The sequence below is a fragment of the Gymnodraco acuticeps genome, unplaced genomic scaffold (assembly GCF_902827175.1).
Source record: "Gymnodraco acuticeps unplaced genomic scaffold, fGymAcu1.1, whole genome shotgun sequence".
NCBI classification, from domain to species: domain Eukaryota; kingdom Metazoa; phylum Chordata; class Actinopteri; order Perciformes; family Bathydraconidae; genus Gymnodraco; species Gymnodraco acuticeps.
Genome location: NW_022990751.1, coordinates 70,001 through 87,213, shown reverse-complemented (window position 1 = coordinate 87,213; position 17,213 = coordinate 70,001). Strand labels below are relative to the sequence as shown.

The 17,213-nt window shown below is 41.2% G+C and overlaps 1 protein-coding gene across 3 annotated transcripts in view; it reads left to right on the top strand.

Moving 5' to 3' along the window:
- spata6 (spermatogenesis associated 6) overlaps positions 1-17,213 on the top strand; it is a 38,484-nt gene that overhangs the window by 8,355 nt on the left and 12,916 nt on the right. For all 3 annotated transcript variants that reach the window (XR_004570617.1, XM_034232232.1, XM_034232233.1), the window contains exons 6-9: positions 3,628-3,708; positions 9,227-9,658; positions 15,173-15,272; positions 16,083-16,123. Coding sequence is in view for 2 of the 3 variants with exons in the window: in XM_034232232.1 (XP_034088123.1) it covers positions 3,628-3,708; positions 9,227-9,658; positions 15,173-15,272; positions 16,083-16,123 (654 nt within the window). In the remaining variant the exon portion in view is untranslated. The remainder of the gene's footprint in view (positions 1-3,627; positions 3,709-9,226; positions 9,659-15,172; positions 15,273-16,082; positions 16,124-17,213) is intronic.

The window sequence follows — 17,213 nt, the reverse complement described above, 5'->3', positions numbered from 1 at the left end:
GTCCTTTATATATCCTGTAGTAAACACACTATAGAAACACAATTTAAAAACCTAGTAACTTAAGGTAAATGTTTGCTCTTTGGCACGATAACAAACTACTGTGTAAATTGGAGGGACTTGTTTAAATGAATACTAGGGCTGTCAAACGATTACAATTTTTAATCAGATTAATCACAGCTTAAAAATTAATTAATCAGATTAATCACCATTCGAACTATGTCCAAAATATGCCATTTCTTTATGTATATTGTTGGGAATGGAAAGATAAATGAAAGAAGGCGATATATCCATTTAACATACAGTATGTATGTTTATTATAACATTGTTCTGTGTGTCAAAATGAAAGACAGCCCACACACCTATCAATCATCAAACCGTGGGGTCTTATTTCATTACGTGTTGATTTCAGTAGCGTGGCGTGGGGAAAAAATTAGGGGAAGCCAATAATACGTCCTTTTTTTTGGGTCGGGGGTGTGGTGGTCAATGTAATAACGTAACCAGATAAGTGATTACAGCACCCGGTATCATTTTACACACATTTGTATCATACAGACTGTTAGCCTGTTATCTAACCGACAGGTCTGCACGCACTCTCCAGCCCAAACTCTAATAAGCATTCATCCATCCATCCATCCATCTTCTTCCGCTTATCCGTGGTCGGGTCTCGGGGGTAGCAGTCCCAGCAGAGAGCCCCAAACTTTCTTTTCCCTGGCGACATCAACCAGCTCTGACTGGGGGATCCCAAGGCGCTCCCAGGCCAGCGAAGAGATATAATCCCTCCACCTGGTCCTAGGTCTACCCCTTGGTCTCTTCCCAGCTGGACGTGCCTGGAACACCTCCCTAGGGAGGCGCCCAGGTGGCATCCTAACTAGGTGCCCGAACCACCTCAACTGGCTCCTTTCGACGCGAAGGAGGAGCGGCTCAACTCCGAGTCCCTCCCTGATGACCGAACTTCTCACCTTATCCCCTAAGGGAGACACCAGCCACCCTGCGGAGAAAACCCATCTCGGCCGCTTGTATCCGCTTGAATAAGCATTCATTCACAAACTAAATCAGGAGACCTTTAACGTTTTACGTCCGATTCGCTCCTTTGTTCCTCGCTGTACACAGCTCCAGTTTGGGCATTGGCCTGTCATCAGATTGTATTTGTTGTTGCTGCTGTAGCGGAAGTTTAGTACAATTATTTTTGATTAAATACTCCAAATCTCCACCCTCCATAATTGCACTTGCTTCAGTTGCTTGCTACTTTCTAACGGCGGTGAGAGTGATGCAGCGCAGCTTACTTCCGGGTTTTAGGATGCGTCACTGCAACACTCAGTTGATGCGATTTGATTGGATTGTGAGGCAAGGGAAGCCAGCCGCCTCTGGCTTCCCTTGGCATGGCCCTGACCAATCACAGGTTGGCAGGGGCATGACGTGAGCCTCATCTGATTGGTCAATCGCTCCTTTTTTTTCACCAAGGGAAGCCAATTTCGGCTGGCCTCCTCTCGCAAAACAGAGTGCAATCTACTGTTTCACCATAACATCTACAGGGGCGCTGTTTCACTCTTTGTAAAATACTCAATGAGAATGGGGGAGAGACGGGCCGGCAGCAACACACAACAAAGAATTTCTGAAACTAAACGAAGTGTTTTTATTTATTTATTAAAATTATAACTACAATCGAAAAAACAGGGGAAGCCTGGCTTCCCTTGGCCTCCAGGAGAAAACGCCACTGGTTGATTTCTATCAACACGTAATGTTGTATCGATGTATATAGAAATGTACTACAGCAAAAGTATTCTCCGTCGGGACTTCCTGCAACAACACCACGTCCTTATCTTGATTCTGATTGGCCAGAAGACATTATCAAAGATGTTTTATTGAGAAGACGATCACTACGTGACAAACGTTTTCAAAACCGTTTCTAGTCTTCGGTATTTCCAGACAAGTGGCTCCTGAAATCAATCTTACCAACTGCTGTCTGTGCAATTTACTCCGCGCGAGTTGGCGGACTTTATTTAGCTTACTTTAACATAATTTTTCATGGTGGGGCTAAGCCATTTCTTGGTATGGGTGTAGCCTACCCCAGCCATACTCTGGCACTACCACTGGTGGGATGTATGGGGCGGGCCATTCTGCGCATGCGTTAAATATTTTAACGCAATTAATTCAAAAAATTAATTACCGCCGTTAACGCTATAATTTTGACGGCACTAAAAAATAAATTTTAATTTAATCAGAATCAGGTTTATCACCTGGTAGGTTCACACAGACGAGGAATTTGACTTGGTGTTGTGGTGCAGACATAAAATATAAAACAAAAAATCTTTAAGGACACCGTAATAAAATATAGTTAAATAGCAATAAAATAAAGCAGTAATTTACATGGAAATAGAATGCTATGAATAAATTATAGGATATAAACTATGAAATATGAACATTGTGTGCATTAATGTATGCATATAGTTTATGATGTGGCAGAGGTAAGTGTCAGTGGGGGGGCGGGCCTTGTTTATGAGGCCGGTAGCGGAGGGGGAGAAACTGTTCAGGTGGCGAGAGGTTTTGGTCCTGATGGAGCGCAGCCTCCTGCCAGAGGGGAGGGGGGTGAACAGTTTGTGTCCAGGAGGGGTCGGCCACTATCTTCCCTGCCTGCCTCAGGGTTAAGACCAAAATATTACTATAGCGGTTTGTTAAAATGCAGAGTTTCATCACATGTTTGCAAAGGTACCTGAGCTTCTGTGGATTGAGCTCAAAAGGATGGATGTCAGTTGATATCTAAACGTTGTTCACGTGTCACAGCGACCCCACATAGTGCGATCTAATGTTAGATGTGTCCTTCATAGACAGGAGAAGATTGTGAGTCTCCTTCTAATCTCTGTCTTTGTTACATTGCATTACATGTCATTTGTTAGACGCTTGTATCCAAAGCGACTTACATACATTCAGTATGTGGGCAATCCCCACAGGAGCAATTTGGGGTGAAGTGTCTTCAGGGACACAACGACATGCTGACTGCAGTGGGACTCGAACTTGCTATCCCCTGATTCGAAGCCCAGCACACTATCCACTGAGCCACAGTCTCCCTTGTCTCACATGACAGGAAGGTACACCAAGATAACCAACTCAAAAGTGCTGCCTTGTCTTCAGCAAAGTTAAATCATTTATTCAGAAAACAGCGATTTCCATATCGAGCTGTTGCCTCACTTTGCAATCCAGACAGAGGAAACAAAGAACTCTTCTCACTCATTCTTCATCTTGTCACTTTCCCTCCTCCTCTTCTTATATCATGTCTTCCTCTTCCTTTCCTTCATCTCTGCGTGGCTGTGGGTGGCTTTCCATCCTCCCCTCGTCCTCCGAGGCACTCACTGGCATATTTAAATGTCTTCTAACACCCTTCCCCTCAACATTGCTTTTATGTGTTTGTGTTTGAGGCCTACATAGCAATTTAGATGTCTCTTTCCAAATGCCATATTATTTAAACATCACTGGAGCCTTTCTCTATTCTCAAATGTGTTTATGTAACGGCGAAGATTGAAGATTTGCGACTGTGAATTGGTATTGGGAGCAGAGTTGTTATGTGTGTGTTTGTCTCCATCTTCCTGTTAAAGGTGTCGTTTGTTTCTATCGTCCGTCTCTCCCCCTTAGGGAATCTCCCCCAAAGTGGAGTTCGCCACGACATCCGTCATAGAGGAGAGTGAGGGGGGAGACAGCCGGCCTGCCTCACCTGTAAGTGTGTGTTTTTATTATATAAGGTGTGTGCCTGACACTAAGTGTGGGGAAAACGTATTATGTAGGACGAGTCTTTTTTTCTTCTGCGATACAGTTTTAAATGTTTTTCAAGAAATAATTACCTAGATTTGGCTACTGATGAACAGTCATCCTACACACACACACACACACAATACACACATCTGAGTCCGCCTTGTCTGTTTACATTATTGCAATTAGTGGATATAACTTATTCAAATTCAAAAACACAATATTCTTGTACACACTTTACCCTGCTAAGTGCACAGTGGACACACACACACACACACACACACACACACACACACACACAGAGATACACAGACACACACACAGACACGCACACACACACACACACACAGAGACACACAGACACACACACACAGAGACACACACAGACACGCACACACACACAGAGACACACACACACACAAAGACACACACACACACAGAGACACACACACACAGAACACACACACACACAGACACGCACAGAGACACGCACAGAGACACACACAGAGAACACGACACAGACACACACACACACACACAAGAGACACACACAACACACACAACACCACAGAGACACACACACACACACAGAGAGACACACACACACACACAGAGACACACACACACACACACAGAGACACACAACACCACACAGACACACACACACAGAGACACACACAACACACACACAGAGAGACACACACACAGAGACACACACACAGACACACACACACAGACACACACACGCACACGCACACACACACGTAGAGAAACACAAATACACTGCTGACAGTTTTTCTAGTTTGTTTCTTTATGTCTGTAGTGGATTTATAAAACACTAGAAGAAGACAAGTTGCTGTGTGTTGTACATTTGGTTTCCATGCCCTGTAGGACCGGCTTTGTCTAAATGTAAACATTTATAATCTATCCCCCTTGAGTCCAGGACACAGTGTGTTCTCATGTCATTTCAAAACGCCTCAAATCTGAACACATGGAGTGTCGGCCAAAAGCTCGATGAGTGAGGACTCGTCTCCGGGGGGCTCTAATGAGAGATATCGCTCGCCATCGGATTCGTCTGTTTCCCACCATACATACCCACCTTGTATTGTTGCCATGGCTACTGCATCTATCTATCCATACTGGCAGTGTTTCAAGGGTATCTGTGCTCTCCTTGTGAATGTAATTACAGAGAGGCAGATCTGTGATGCTGATAGCGAGGCTTCTCTCACATCCCACTAGCTGCGAGTTTGCACAATGTTTGTCACAGAAGCAGTCCGTCAGCTTTTTACATTAACTCCCCGAGACGAGGGTGACCTGGCTTCTCGGCCACCGTGTCCTTTCTCTGCGGAAAATCACATTTGGAAGAATTTACAGAATCGTTTCTCTCTTCGTTTTATTACTTCTTTTCAAAGTACGGTAACTGCTAAGTGGTTTTTAATGACATGATCTCAAACACAGTTGCAGTCTTCAGTATAGAGTTGTTTTTATCTGATCACTCGATTAACTATTTCAAGAGTTAAGAAATTGTTTTTTTTATTATATAACAAAACAGTTTCTTGTTTTTACGGCTTCTCTGCTGTCAGTCAGACAAAAAGGACATCTTTACTTCAACTGATTCATGGAAGAAATTCACTGGCAGATTAATTGATAATTAAAATAATCCTTATTCAACTTAACCTTCACCGTCTTGGCACTTGTGGCGCAGTGGGTTGTGCGTTTGTGTTGGGATCAGGGGTCACAGGTTCAAACCCCACTGCAGTCAGCATGTCGTTGTGTCCCTGAAGACACCTCACCCCAAATGGCTCCTTTGGGGATTGTCCACAGTATGTAAGTCGCTTTGGATAAAAGCGTCTAACAAGTAACATGTGATGTAATGTGTGCAGAAAGTAATATTAGCAGATTAAAACTGTTAAAAGGGGCGAATAATAGTCCAAATGTAGACTAAATAAGAGTCTTACCTTGTGAGAATGTAGATCGTTCACAAACAGTCCTGTTTAGAACATATGATCTATCACACAGCGGTTGGCATGTTGTGTCAAAAGCAGTAGCATGCATTTCCCAGGTGTGGTAACCTGAGTTTAGCTATTTGTTTAAATGGGATGTCATTGACAGCGAGGCAGATTGTCAGAGTGTTCTCCCGGCCCCCTCGGGGGGATGTCTCGATCAGAGCACCGCTGTGGCTGTCAGACAGTGCGATTTCTCCATTTTCTCTCTCCTAATGGCTCCTCAGCATAGGCACTTCACAGACTGCCTCCCCGCCCAGCTGACAGACCTGTCCTGCTTTTTATAGAGATGTAGAGTGAAAGCTACTTCTACAAATCCTCTGAAACTGCAGAGATGAAAATACACTCGGTTTATGCAGATCTTCTGGTGCTCTAATCTTTCAGCCCTCCACTTGGGCCAGACTTAAATATATGAACAATTGTCAGATGGATTACTGTGATATCATGTAAAGGCGGTCAGGGTTCCCAGAGGGTTCAACATTAATCCTTCAGTGTTCCCTTTGCTTTTTGTGCCACCAGCATGTTACATCTTGCATTTAACTTATTCTCCTGGAATGATTTGTGCAATGTTTTGTACGTTCATTTAATCAATTAAACAATTACAATGTATTTTTCCCAAATAAAGCATTTGTGTCAGGGGACTTTACAATGTGTACACCAGGGCTATTCAATTAGTTTGGAATGGGGCCGGTTGATGAAAATGATCCAAAGCAAGGGGCCGGGAAAAAGATGGCTTGAAATATGAGCAATCATATTAAGAGCTTCAGATACAGTAAATACTACAACAGCATAGAGGAGTGCATATATTGTGTTTAATGAAATCAAACAACATAGGCCTTTGTTTTAGTAGATTTCGGTCAGAATGTGACTCTTAATGGCAGTTTGTGATTTTGAGGCTATTTCAGTGAAACAAGGCCGTTTGAACATTTGTCAAATGTATGCTTAATTCTGTCAAAAAGTTACTGAAAGATAAACTTTTGTGTTTAAAAGCTGACCATGAAGTACTTTGTTTTAGTAGATTTCGTTAAGAATGTGACTCTTAATGGCTGTTTGTGATTTTGAGGCTATTTCAGTGAAACAAGGCCGTTTTGCACATTTGACGGATTAATGCTTATTTCTCTCAGGCCTTTATGGATCTAAATGGCAAGTTCAGGACATGTGAAGCTAATTTAACCATCAACTTCATTTCATTTGATTTAGGTGAAATTATCTAACCGTTCACGCAGAGATGCAATAAAGGACAGTTTGTCACTACAGTAGCTAGTAGGTGGGTTCGAAACCCGAGCCCGCACAAGTTTTCAGGCAATGTCTTCCCCTCTGTCTCTCAATGTAACACCCTCTCTGGAATAAAGGCACTCTGGCCCAAAAATAAGTAGATTACTTTTTAACCTTATACTCAAAGGGCCAGTAAATATCACCGGGGGGCCGCCAATTGAATAGCCCTGGTGTCCAGCACACACAACCCCCTGATCTGAGAGTCTCATACCAAAAGAAAAACATTTTGCTTTAGTTTGGGTTTTAGACCATGGTGCTGACCTTCTAACCTGTTTTATCATCTTGTCTTTTAGAGGGAACAGAGTCCAGTGTTACCCATATTCATTGTGCCCGCATCATAATGACTAAAAACAGTATTGTTATTTGGTACAAACACTTGACCCCCCTCAGAAGAAATTATTTTTGACATTACATTTGATAAGATACTTTGGTTTTTGACCAATTACCTGCCAAACTAATGGCATTTCCACCAGCCTATAGTGCTTATTAGCAAATACAATAATGTCTAAGAATGTGATCATGGGGAAGATTACACCTCCTTAGCGTCAGCATGTTAACATTGTCATTGGTTAGCATCTTGAAGTTAGCATTTAGCTCAAAGATCAGCAGGTGGCAGGAAGAGAGCCGGAAGAAGATGGAGGCGGTGTTATATGTGGGGGTGGGAGAGAACACTTTGCTTCATTTGATTAAATCAGACAAATCTCAAATGGCATACCTCGATGAGGATTTATTCATCATTTAGTTTCTCTTAAAAAATAGTTTTAATGTTGTGTGATTTCCCTAATTAGCATTCAGATGACCTTTTCTTACAGCCAGGTAATTCCTCTTTATCATATTAGACTGGAGACGGCCGTCAAATGCAATTAACATTTGATCTTAACTTATTTATCCGTGGTTGGCATTACCCGCAGGAAGTGGGATATTGCCTTGCAGAATGATGTTAGTGGCCATTAGACTTATTGAAGTGATTCTGCAGAGCTTGTCTCCACGGCTGCTGTTGTTGTACCGCTGAAGCTGAATGATTTAGCGAATGCTTTAATGGCTCTGTCCGAGGAGAGAGAGGAGCTGCCGTACTGTAATTGTTCAAATGGCTGATGCATGCGTTAAGAAACCAGTGGTGTAAAGTAACTAAGTACGTTTAGTCAAGTACTGAGCTTAACTTGAGTATTTTTCTTTCTGTTCCACTTATATTGCACGTTTACTCGACTACATTTGTTTTCCACCCTATCAATTTAGTAAGAAATTAGTAAATATGATGCTTTGCAGTCAGACAAACTATCCAACGTTATATTTAAGCACCTAACCCAGTGAGTGAGTTGACATAAATTAAATTAGCAGTATTGTTGCTAATTGTTTAAGTTATTCTTTCATGTAAAAACATTTTGCAGTTCCAACTTCTCAAATATGAGATTTGCTGCTTTTCCTTTTAAATATTTACATTCATTTTAAATATTTTGGACTTTGAATCGTAATACTAAAAGTAAATGTTCCAATTTTAAGTAAATAAGTTATTTAGGTACCATTTTCAATGCAGTACTTGTACTTGTAATGGAGTATTTTGACAGTGTAGTATTAGTTGTTTTATTTTAATAATTGATCTTCTTCCACTACTGACAGAAACATCATTGTGACCTGCATAGAAATCTAATCTGCTGAGACAAATGTTATGTGCCATTAAAAAATCTGTGTGAGACCTCTGAGGCTAGTTTGACATTTAGGAACTATTTCCAGGGTTCCTACGGTCATTAAAAACCTGGAAAAGTCATGGAAATTCAAAATGCTAATTCCAGGCCCTGGTAAAGTTCTGGAAAACAATATTTTTCCTAAAGTTTTGGAAAAGTCATGGAAATGTAACTAAAGTTGCATCAAATATAATTTACATTTGATCTAATCGCCAAAATAGTAATATAATGATAATAATAATGATAATAAATACTGTAATGGCTTTTAACTGACGAGGTGTTTTGCTGGTGAGAGATTTGAGTTGCTTCAGCGTGTAGAATTTGATTTGTTTCAGATAGGCAACATGTTTCAGATGCAGACCTTAGTTTCCAGCTTCAGTGGTACCGCTAAGAAAGAGTAATTATTTTGGTCATGGAAAAAGAGGTAAAGGTCATGGAGAAGTCATTGAAAATCATTGGTGAGAAAGTGTATGAACCCCGTATTTAAAAAGTGTTATTTCTCTCTCTCATATTCTGTCCTAACAGCCTCAGACCTGCCGTCTCTCTCCAGTGAGGCCGTCTCTAACCCCATCCCGACAGAAGAAGTGTTCGCCCTCCACGCGGCTTTTTTCAGCGGAAGAAGATGCGAACCTTATCTCTTTGAAAGGAAGCAAGGAAAGGCTACATGTTGAGGCCAGAACAACAAACTGTGCACCGTCCTCACCTCCCAGACGCTCCCCTTCTTCAACTCACTCTGTCCGAAGTCCTCAGAAGAACAAGAAGGAAAGAAAACCCACTTCTCCGGGAGCTTCTGCAGACTACCAGCAGCCCACCGTCTCCTCGAGGACCCGAGCGCTGTCCCCTTACACCCACCGCAGGATGTGCCAGCTGTCGGAGGAAAACAGGCAGAGACTCGGACACCTGCAGCTGGGTCCTCATCGCTTCAGGAAGGAGACGGAGAGCCTGCCGCCATTCCTGGTCCGTAACGTTACATAAACTTTGTTTATATAGCACATTTAAAAGCTACCTCAGTTGACTGTACAGGGAGCACATCTAAAATAACACAATAGGAGTCAAATAATAAAACTATCATTAAAACAAGATAAAAAGCACAATAACTTGTAAAAACACATACAAATATCAAAATGTTGTGCTCAACTAGTATTAAACATTACATAAACTCGTCCAAACTGAAGGCAATTGACAAATCATGTGATGGTTTGTTAAATGCTAAAAAGATAAGATAAACCTTTATTAAGAAATTCACTAGTTTAAACAGCAACAGGGTGAAAAACAGGACAGCACAGATTAGAGATTAATACAATTACAATGATATACACTTAAAGGTGGGGTGTGTAGTTCACTTCAGAAACACTTGTTATATTCCATGGAATGCTCTTAACATCCCGATAGCAATGAATATATGAAATGCTTTGACGATAAATACATAACAAAACAAGTCATCTGTGGAAGCCGTGGCGCTGTGAAAAGCTCGACCAATCATCTGAGCCGGCTAAAGTAACTGGATGGCCTACCTGCCTGTCAGCCTTCCATCTGGGCACAAACTGATCTCGTGCCCTCATTGGTCATGTGCGCGTTCGTGTGTGTTGGAGGAGGGGCTCTGTGAGGAAGTCTGAAGGAAGGGGCAGATTCTTTCCGTCTGCGTATTTTCAAATTCTAGCGCACTCGAGCCGGTTTCTCCATTCTTACCTACCCTACTTTTAAGTCACTTTTTATTTATTCCACAAATATATAACATACATGGAGATGTACATAAACATCACACCCGCCTCAGTTTACAGTCCACTCAAATCTACACGTTATTGCTCACACAGTACCTACATTAGCCCTTTCCTTCCACGTCTTGGCAATTATACATAAATACAGACATTCATTTAAATTCTCTGACCTTTCCCTGGGTAGTCGGTACAGAAAGGTATGCTTACAACTCCGAAACAGGTGCTTGTTAAAGATTAAATGCAGTTAAGTAACTTTAAAATGAACATACATATTTGGGTCGTATATACATATTAGATATATGTACATGTATGTGTGAAAACAGTGTGTATTTGATGTCCTTGTGTCACATTGTTGACCCTTACAGGCACAAAGGATGTGTAATAAAACACATGTTCAGCGGCCAGGGGTTGAAACTAATGGGATCCTGAAGTGATGTAGTTCAAACCTCAGTGGGAGATTCCTAATTTGGTTCCATAATCTAGTGGGCAGATGAAGTGGAGGGCATAATAAGAGAGCGCTGTTAATCTTTCTACCTGAGCTGTTAATGGATTTTGACGTCATTAAAGTGTTTCGCTGTGTGCACGTGTAATACGGCCTGTTATCCCCACTGAAGGGCTTCACTGTGCTTTCATAGCTCACATCCTGCATGGAGGCTACACACAGTCATTTGTTAACGTTTTAATTATGGTCGTATCACTGCTATGAGATATTAGCATAGGAGTGATTTTCTGATCACACAACCGTGGGGAATATGCCGTTGATGGACAACAACAACAACCCCCTCCTTCATTTACATCAAATCTAATCCTGAGGTATGAATATCAAAATCCACTAATGTGCGGGTTTAAAAGCAAACGATTAGGTGTAGAGTTGTTTGTGTTTATCACACACATGAATGGCACTTACAACAATACAACGGGTGTTTTATTGAATAGAAGGAGGGTGTTTTTCCCCCTCTGGTTTTCCCGGGGGAATCTTCTGTCTACAATTAACCCCAGTAATTGAGAGTCAAGCTGCAATTAACAGATACCTAATGAAGTAGCTTAGCCCCATGCTGAATGCATTATCACAGCTGGTTTGTTTGAGGAAAGGGAAGCTCAGTCCCAACCTGGAAGCTTTGAGACAGGTGATTATTATTCTGTGAAATGCTCTTTGTTTTCTTTGTGCCTTATTGTGATCTTTTTAGGGAATTTACAAGACATTAGTGAATGTGTGTTTTAATGTATTTTGTTGATTTCATTTATGCAATATAGCAGATGTCATATCCTTTATATCAGGATGATGCTTAAAAGTGGAATATAGAAAAAATACTTCTTGCTTAGTGCACTGTGCCCTAATGCTCATTTCCAGGTTCATATCAGTGTGTAGTGTCTCTACTTTAAAGAGTCCTCTCCTGCTGATGTTCAGGTGTATATCAGTATGTAGTGTCTCTACTTTAAAGAGTCCTCTCCTGCTGATGTTCAGGTGTATATCAGTATGTAGTGTCTCTACTTTAAAGAGTCCTCTCCTGCTGATGTTCAGGTGTATATCAGTATGTAGTGTCTCTACTTTAAAGAGTCCTCTCCTGGTGATGTTCAGGTGTATATCAGTATGGAGTGTCTCTACTTTAAAGAGTCCTCTCCTGCTGATGTTCAGGTGTATATCAGTATGCAGTGTCTCTACTTTAAAGAGTCCTCTCCTGCTGATGTTCAGGTGTATATCAGTATGTAGTGTCTCTACTTTAAAGAGTCCTCTCCTGGTGATGTTCAGGTGTATATCAGTATGTAGTGTCTCTACTTTAAAGAGTCCTCTCCTGCTGATGTTCAGGTGTATATCAGTATGTAAGTGATCTCTACTTTTAAAGAGTCCTCTCCTGCTGATGTTCAGGTGTATATCAGTATGAAGTGTCTCTACTTTAAAGAGTCCTCATCTGCTGATGTTCAGGTGTATATCAGTATGTAGTGTCTCTACTTTAAAGAGTCCTCTCCTGCTGATGTTCAGGTGTATATCAGTATGTAGTGTCTCTACTTTAAAGAGTCCTCTCCTGCTGATGTTCAGGTGTATATCAGTATGTAGTGTATCTACTTTAAAGAGTCCTCACCTGCTGATGTCAGGTGTATATCAGTATGTAGTGTCTCTACTTTAAAGAGTCCTCTCCTGCTGATGTTCAGGTGTATATCAGTATGTAGTGTCTCTACTTTAAAGAGTCCTCTCCTGCTGATGTTCAGGTGTATATCAGTATGAAGTGTCTCTACTTTAAAGAGTCCTCTCCTGCTGATGTTCAGGTGTATATCAGTATGTAGTGTCTCTACTTTAAAGAGTCCTCTCCTGCTGATGTTCAGGTGTAAATCAGTATGTAGTGTCTCTACTTTAAAGAGTCCTCTCCTGCTGATGTTCAGGTGTATATCAGTATCTAGTGTCTCTACTTTAAAGAGTCCTCTCCTGCTGATGTTCAGGGGTATATCAGTATGTAGTGTCTCTACTTTAAAGAGTCCTCTCCTGCTGATGTTCAGGTGTATATCACTATGTAGTGTCTCTACTTTAAAGAGTCCTCTCCTGCTGATGTTCAGGTGTATATCAGTATGTAATGTCTCTACTTTAAAGAGTTCTCTCCTGCTGATGTTCAGGTGTATATCAGTATGTAGTGTCTCTACTTTAAAGAGTTCTCTCCTGCTGATGTTCAGGTGTATATCAGTATGTAGTGTCTCTACTTTAAAGAGTCCTCTCCTGCTGATGTTCAGGTGTATATCAGTATGTAGTGTCTCTACTTTAAAGAGTCCTCTCCTGCTGATGTTCAGGTGTATATCAGTATGTAGTGTCTCTACTTTAAAGAGTCCTCTCCTGCTGATGTTCAGGTGTATATCAGTATGTAGTGTCTACTTTAAAGAGTCCTCTCCTGCTGATGTTCAGGTGTATATCAGTATGTAGTGTCTCTACTTTAAAGAGTCCTCTCCTGCTGATGTTCAGGTGTATATCAGTATGTAGTGTCTCTACTTTAAAGAGTCCTCTCCTGCTGATGTTCAGGTGTATATCAGTATGTAGTGTCTCTACTTTAAAGAGTCCTCTCCTGCTGATGTTCAGGTGTATATCAGATGTAGTGTCTCTACTTTAAAGAGTCCTCTCCTGCTGATGTTCAGGTGTATATCAGTATGTAGTGTCTCTACTTTAAAGAGTCCTCTCCTGCTGATGTTCAGGTGTATATCTAGTATGTAGTGGTCTCTACTTTAAAAGAGTCCTCTCCTGCTGATGTTCAGGTGTATATCATGTATGTAGTGTCTCTACTTTAAAGAGTCCTCTCCTGCTGATGTTCAGGGTGTATATCAGTATGTAGTGTCTCTACTTTAAAGAGTCCTCTCCTGCTGATGTTCAGGTGTATATCAGTATGTAGTGTCTCTACTTTAAAGAGTCCTCTCCTGCTGATGTTCAGGTGTATATCAGTATGTAGTGTCTCTACTTTAAAGAGTCCTCTCCTGCTGATGTTCAGGTGTATATCAGTATGTAGTGTCTCTACTTTAAAGAGTCCTCTCCTGCTGATGTTCAGGTGTATATCAGTATGTAGTGTCTCTACTTTAAAGAGTCCTCTCCTGCTGATGTTCAGGTGTATATCAGTATGTAGTGTCTCTACTTTAAAGAGTCCTCTCCTGCTGATGTTCAGGTGTATATCAGTATGTAGTGTCTCTACTTTAAAGAGTCCTCTCCTGCTGATGTTCAGGTGTATATCAGTATGTAGTGTCTCTACTTTAAAGAGTCCTCTCCTGCTGATGTTCAGGTGTATATCAGTATGTAGTGTCTCTACTTTAAAGAGTCCTCTCCTGCTGATGTTCAGGTGTATATCAGTATGTAGTGTCTCTACTTTAAAGAGTCCTCTCCCTTCTGATGTTCAGGTGTATATCAGTATGTAGTGTCTCTACTTTAAAGAGTCCTCTCCTGCTGATGTTCAGGTGTATATCAGTATGTAGTGTCTCTACTTTAAAGAGTCCTCTCCTGCTGATGTTCAGGTGTATATCAGTATGTAGTGTCTCTACTTTAAAGAGTCCTCTCCTGCTGATGTTCAGGTGTATATCAGTATGTAGTGTCTCTACTTTAAAGAGTCCTCTCCTGCTGATGTTCAGGTGTATATCAGTATGTAGTATCTCTACTTTAAAGAGTCCTCTCCTGCTGATGTTCAGGTGTATATCAGTATGTAGTGTTCTCTACTTTAAAGAGTCCTCTCCTGTTGATGTTCAGGTGTATATCAGTATGTAGTGTCTCTACTTTAAAGAGTCCTCTCCTGCTGATGTTCAGGTGTATATCAGTATGTAGTGTCTCTACTTTAAAGAGTCCTCTCCTGCTGATGTTCAGGTGTATATCAGTATGTAGTGTCTCTACTTTAAAGAGTCCTCTCCTGCTGATGTTCAGGTGTATATCAGTATGTAGTGTCTCTACTTTAAAGAGTCCTCTCCTGCTGATGTTCAGGTGTATATCAGTATGTAGTGTCTCTACTTTAAAGAGTCCTCTCCTGCTGATGTTCAGGTGTGTATCAGTATGTAGTGTCTCTACTTTAAAGAGTCCTCTCCTGCTGATGTTCAGGTGTATATCAGTATGTAGTGTCTCTACTTTAAAGAGTCCTCTCCTGCTGATGTTCAGGTGTATATCAGTATGTAGTGTCTCTCCACTTAAAAGCCAACACACTACAGGAAAGGGAAACCTCCCAAAAGAATAATAGTGCCTCTTTAATCAACATTGGGTTCATGATTTTGTTTGACATCATCTTGTTTTCTTGTGTGTTCTCAGGTCTCTCGTAGCAGCAGTGCGTCTCTGATGGGAACTCCTTCCTCCTCACAGAATAACAGCATGCAGCGACGCTCCGTTAGCTTCACAGCTGATCACAGCGGTACGCTACACGCTCACATACAACAAAACTAAAGCATATACTGTTATATACCTAAGTACCTAAAGCCATGGTGTACTTGCTGCAGGAATAACTGTGTGTCATTCATCTAGACCAGTGTTTCTCAAACTTGTTCATACCAAGGACGAGTTAACCAATAAAAAAACACTCGCGGACCACCTAACTCCACAAATATCCCAAAACACATCGTTTTTCTAGAACAGATTATAAATCGCCTGAAAATGGTGCAAACAAGTGGCAACATGTGTGATGAAGGTGTTGCCCATGGCTTTATCATGCAATAGAAAGTGAAACTTAAGCTCCATTGCGGAGATATTCCCGCGAGAGTGCGGAAAACTGAAATGTATTTATTTATTTCAAATGTGAAATGTTACCAATATACTCATGGACCACTAGGGGGCGCTCACGGGCCACCAGTGGTCCACACTTTGAGAAGCACTGCTTCTAATATATCAAGATTAGTTGTGATTTATTTCCTGGTTTGATGTCTTTGTTTACATCTTCAAGATAAAAATGAGATGAAGTCTTTAAACATTAATAATGCACTGCATTTATTCATTTTTATTACACTTTTATATGTATGTGTTGTTGAGCTAGCAATGATACGATGCTCTCTGACTTGTCATAGTGTAATAATGGTGCACACTATACTGGATAACTTCCACCTTCACCTGTTTGTGTTTAAGGAGTTAACTCTATTTCCTGTTCAAATGAAGTACTGTAGACGTTATTCAGTCCATAAGCCGAGTGTTCTGTCTTTATAAATGTGTCTACTTGTCTTTGTCGCTGTAGATTCTTCTCTGCTGGGCAGCTACAGACCCAGAACAGCCCCAGTGAGTCTCTTTATTATAACATCTCAAACCACACAATGTTTTAGTGCGTACACAATAATCAAATGATATATTCACACAACTGTTTTACATATTTTATCCTCAGAAAAGAAAGTGATGAACTATTTTCATTCAAACTAATCTTCTCATCTTGCTTCCCACTTTTACTGGAGATGTGTTTAATCTAAAGAAGAGGAACAACAGTAATGAAGAACTATTGGTAACACGTATAGAGAACCGCAGTGACGCGTCCTAAAACCCGGATGTAAACTCCTTCCAGTTCCTTCGTCAAAAACGCAATGCAATCTCTCCATAGGATTTAGGAAAATAGCTGGAAATCAGGTCTGTGGTTGAAACGCATTGAAGAGACGGTTCACGTTTTGTTCAGCCGGATAATCTCCACATGTCTACCCTACTTTTATAATTTTCTAATCATAAATCTAGTCGCAAAATGCTAACGTTATGCTATAAAGGAACTACAGCAGGGTCGCTGCTTCAGCGTCACGCCGACTTCAGATCCATATTCAAACACACAGACTCTAAATGGAACGAGTTGAAGTGTTTGTTTGAACAGTCTGCAGGAGGCAGGGACTTGCTTTCAAGCAGAACAGAAACTAACTTAGAGGAGTGTTCACGTGTTCGGCGTAATGACGTTCAACGGCCTCCACGACTTCTGTAGTCCTATTCAGCCACTTGGTAACAACCATCGTTTTTCAGACACGTCAACTCTTCAGAAATCACCAGTGGGGTCACTGCTGATGATTTAATGTCGTAGAACAAAACGTGATCTGTCTCTTCAATGAGTCTCAACCACAGACCTTATTTCAGATAGTTTCCAGAACCCTCTGGAGAGATTGCTTTTTGTCGAAGGAACCGGACGTGGTAAAAATGCTAACTTACTTCCGGGTTTTAGGACGCGTCACTGCGGCATTCTATTGCTCACGTCTCCATGAAGCTATTGGTGACACGTATTGCTCACTTCTCTATGAAACTATTGGGATTAAAGGTTTGCACCACTCTTTACTCATCATTCAAGTATTTTACCAAATGTTAGGGAATAATTTGCTCAGGTTTTCAACCTTTGACACAGTTA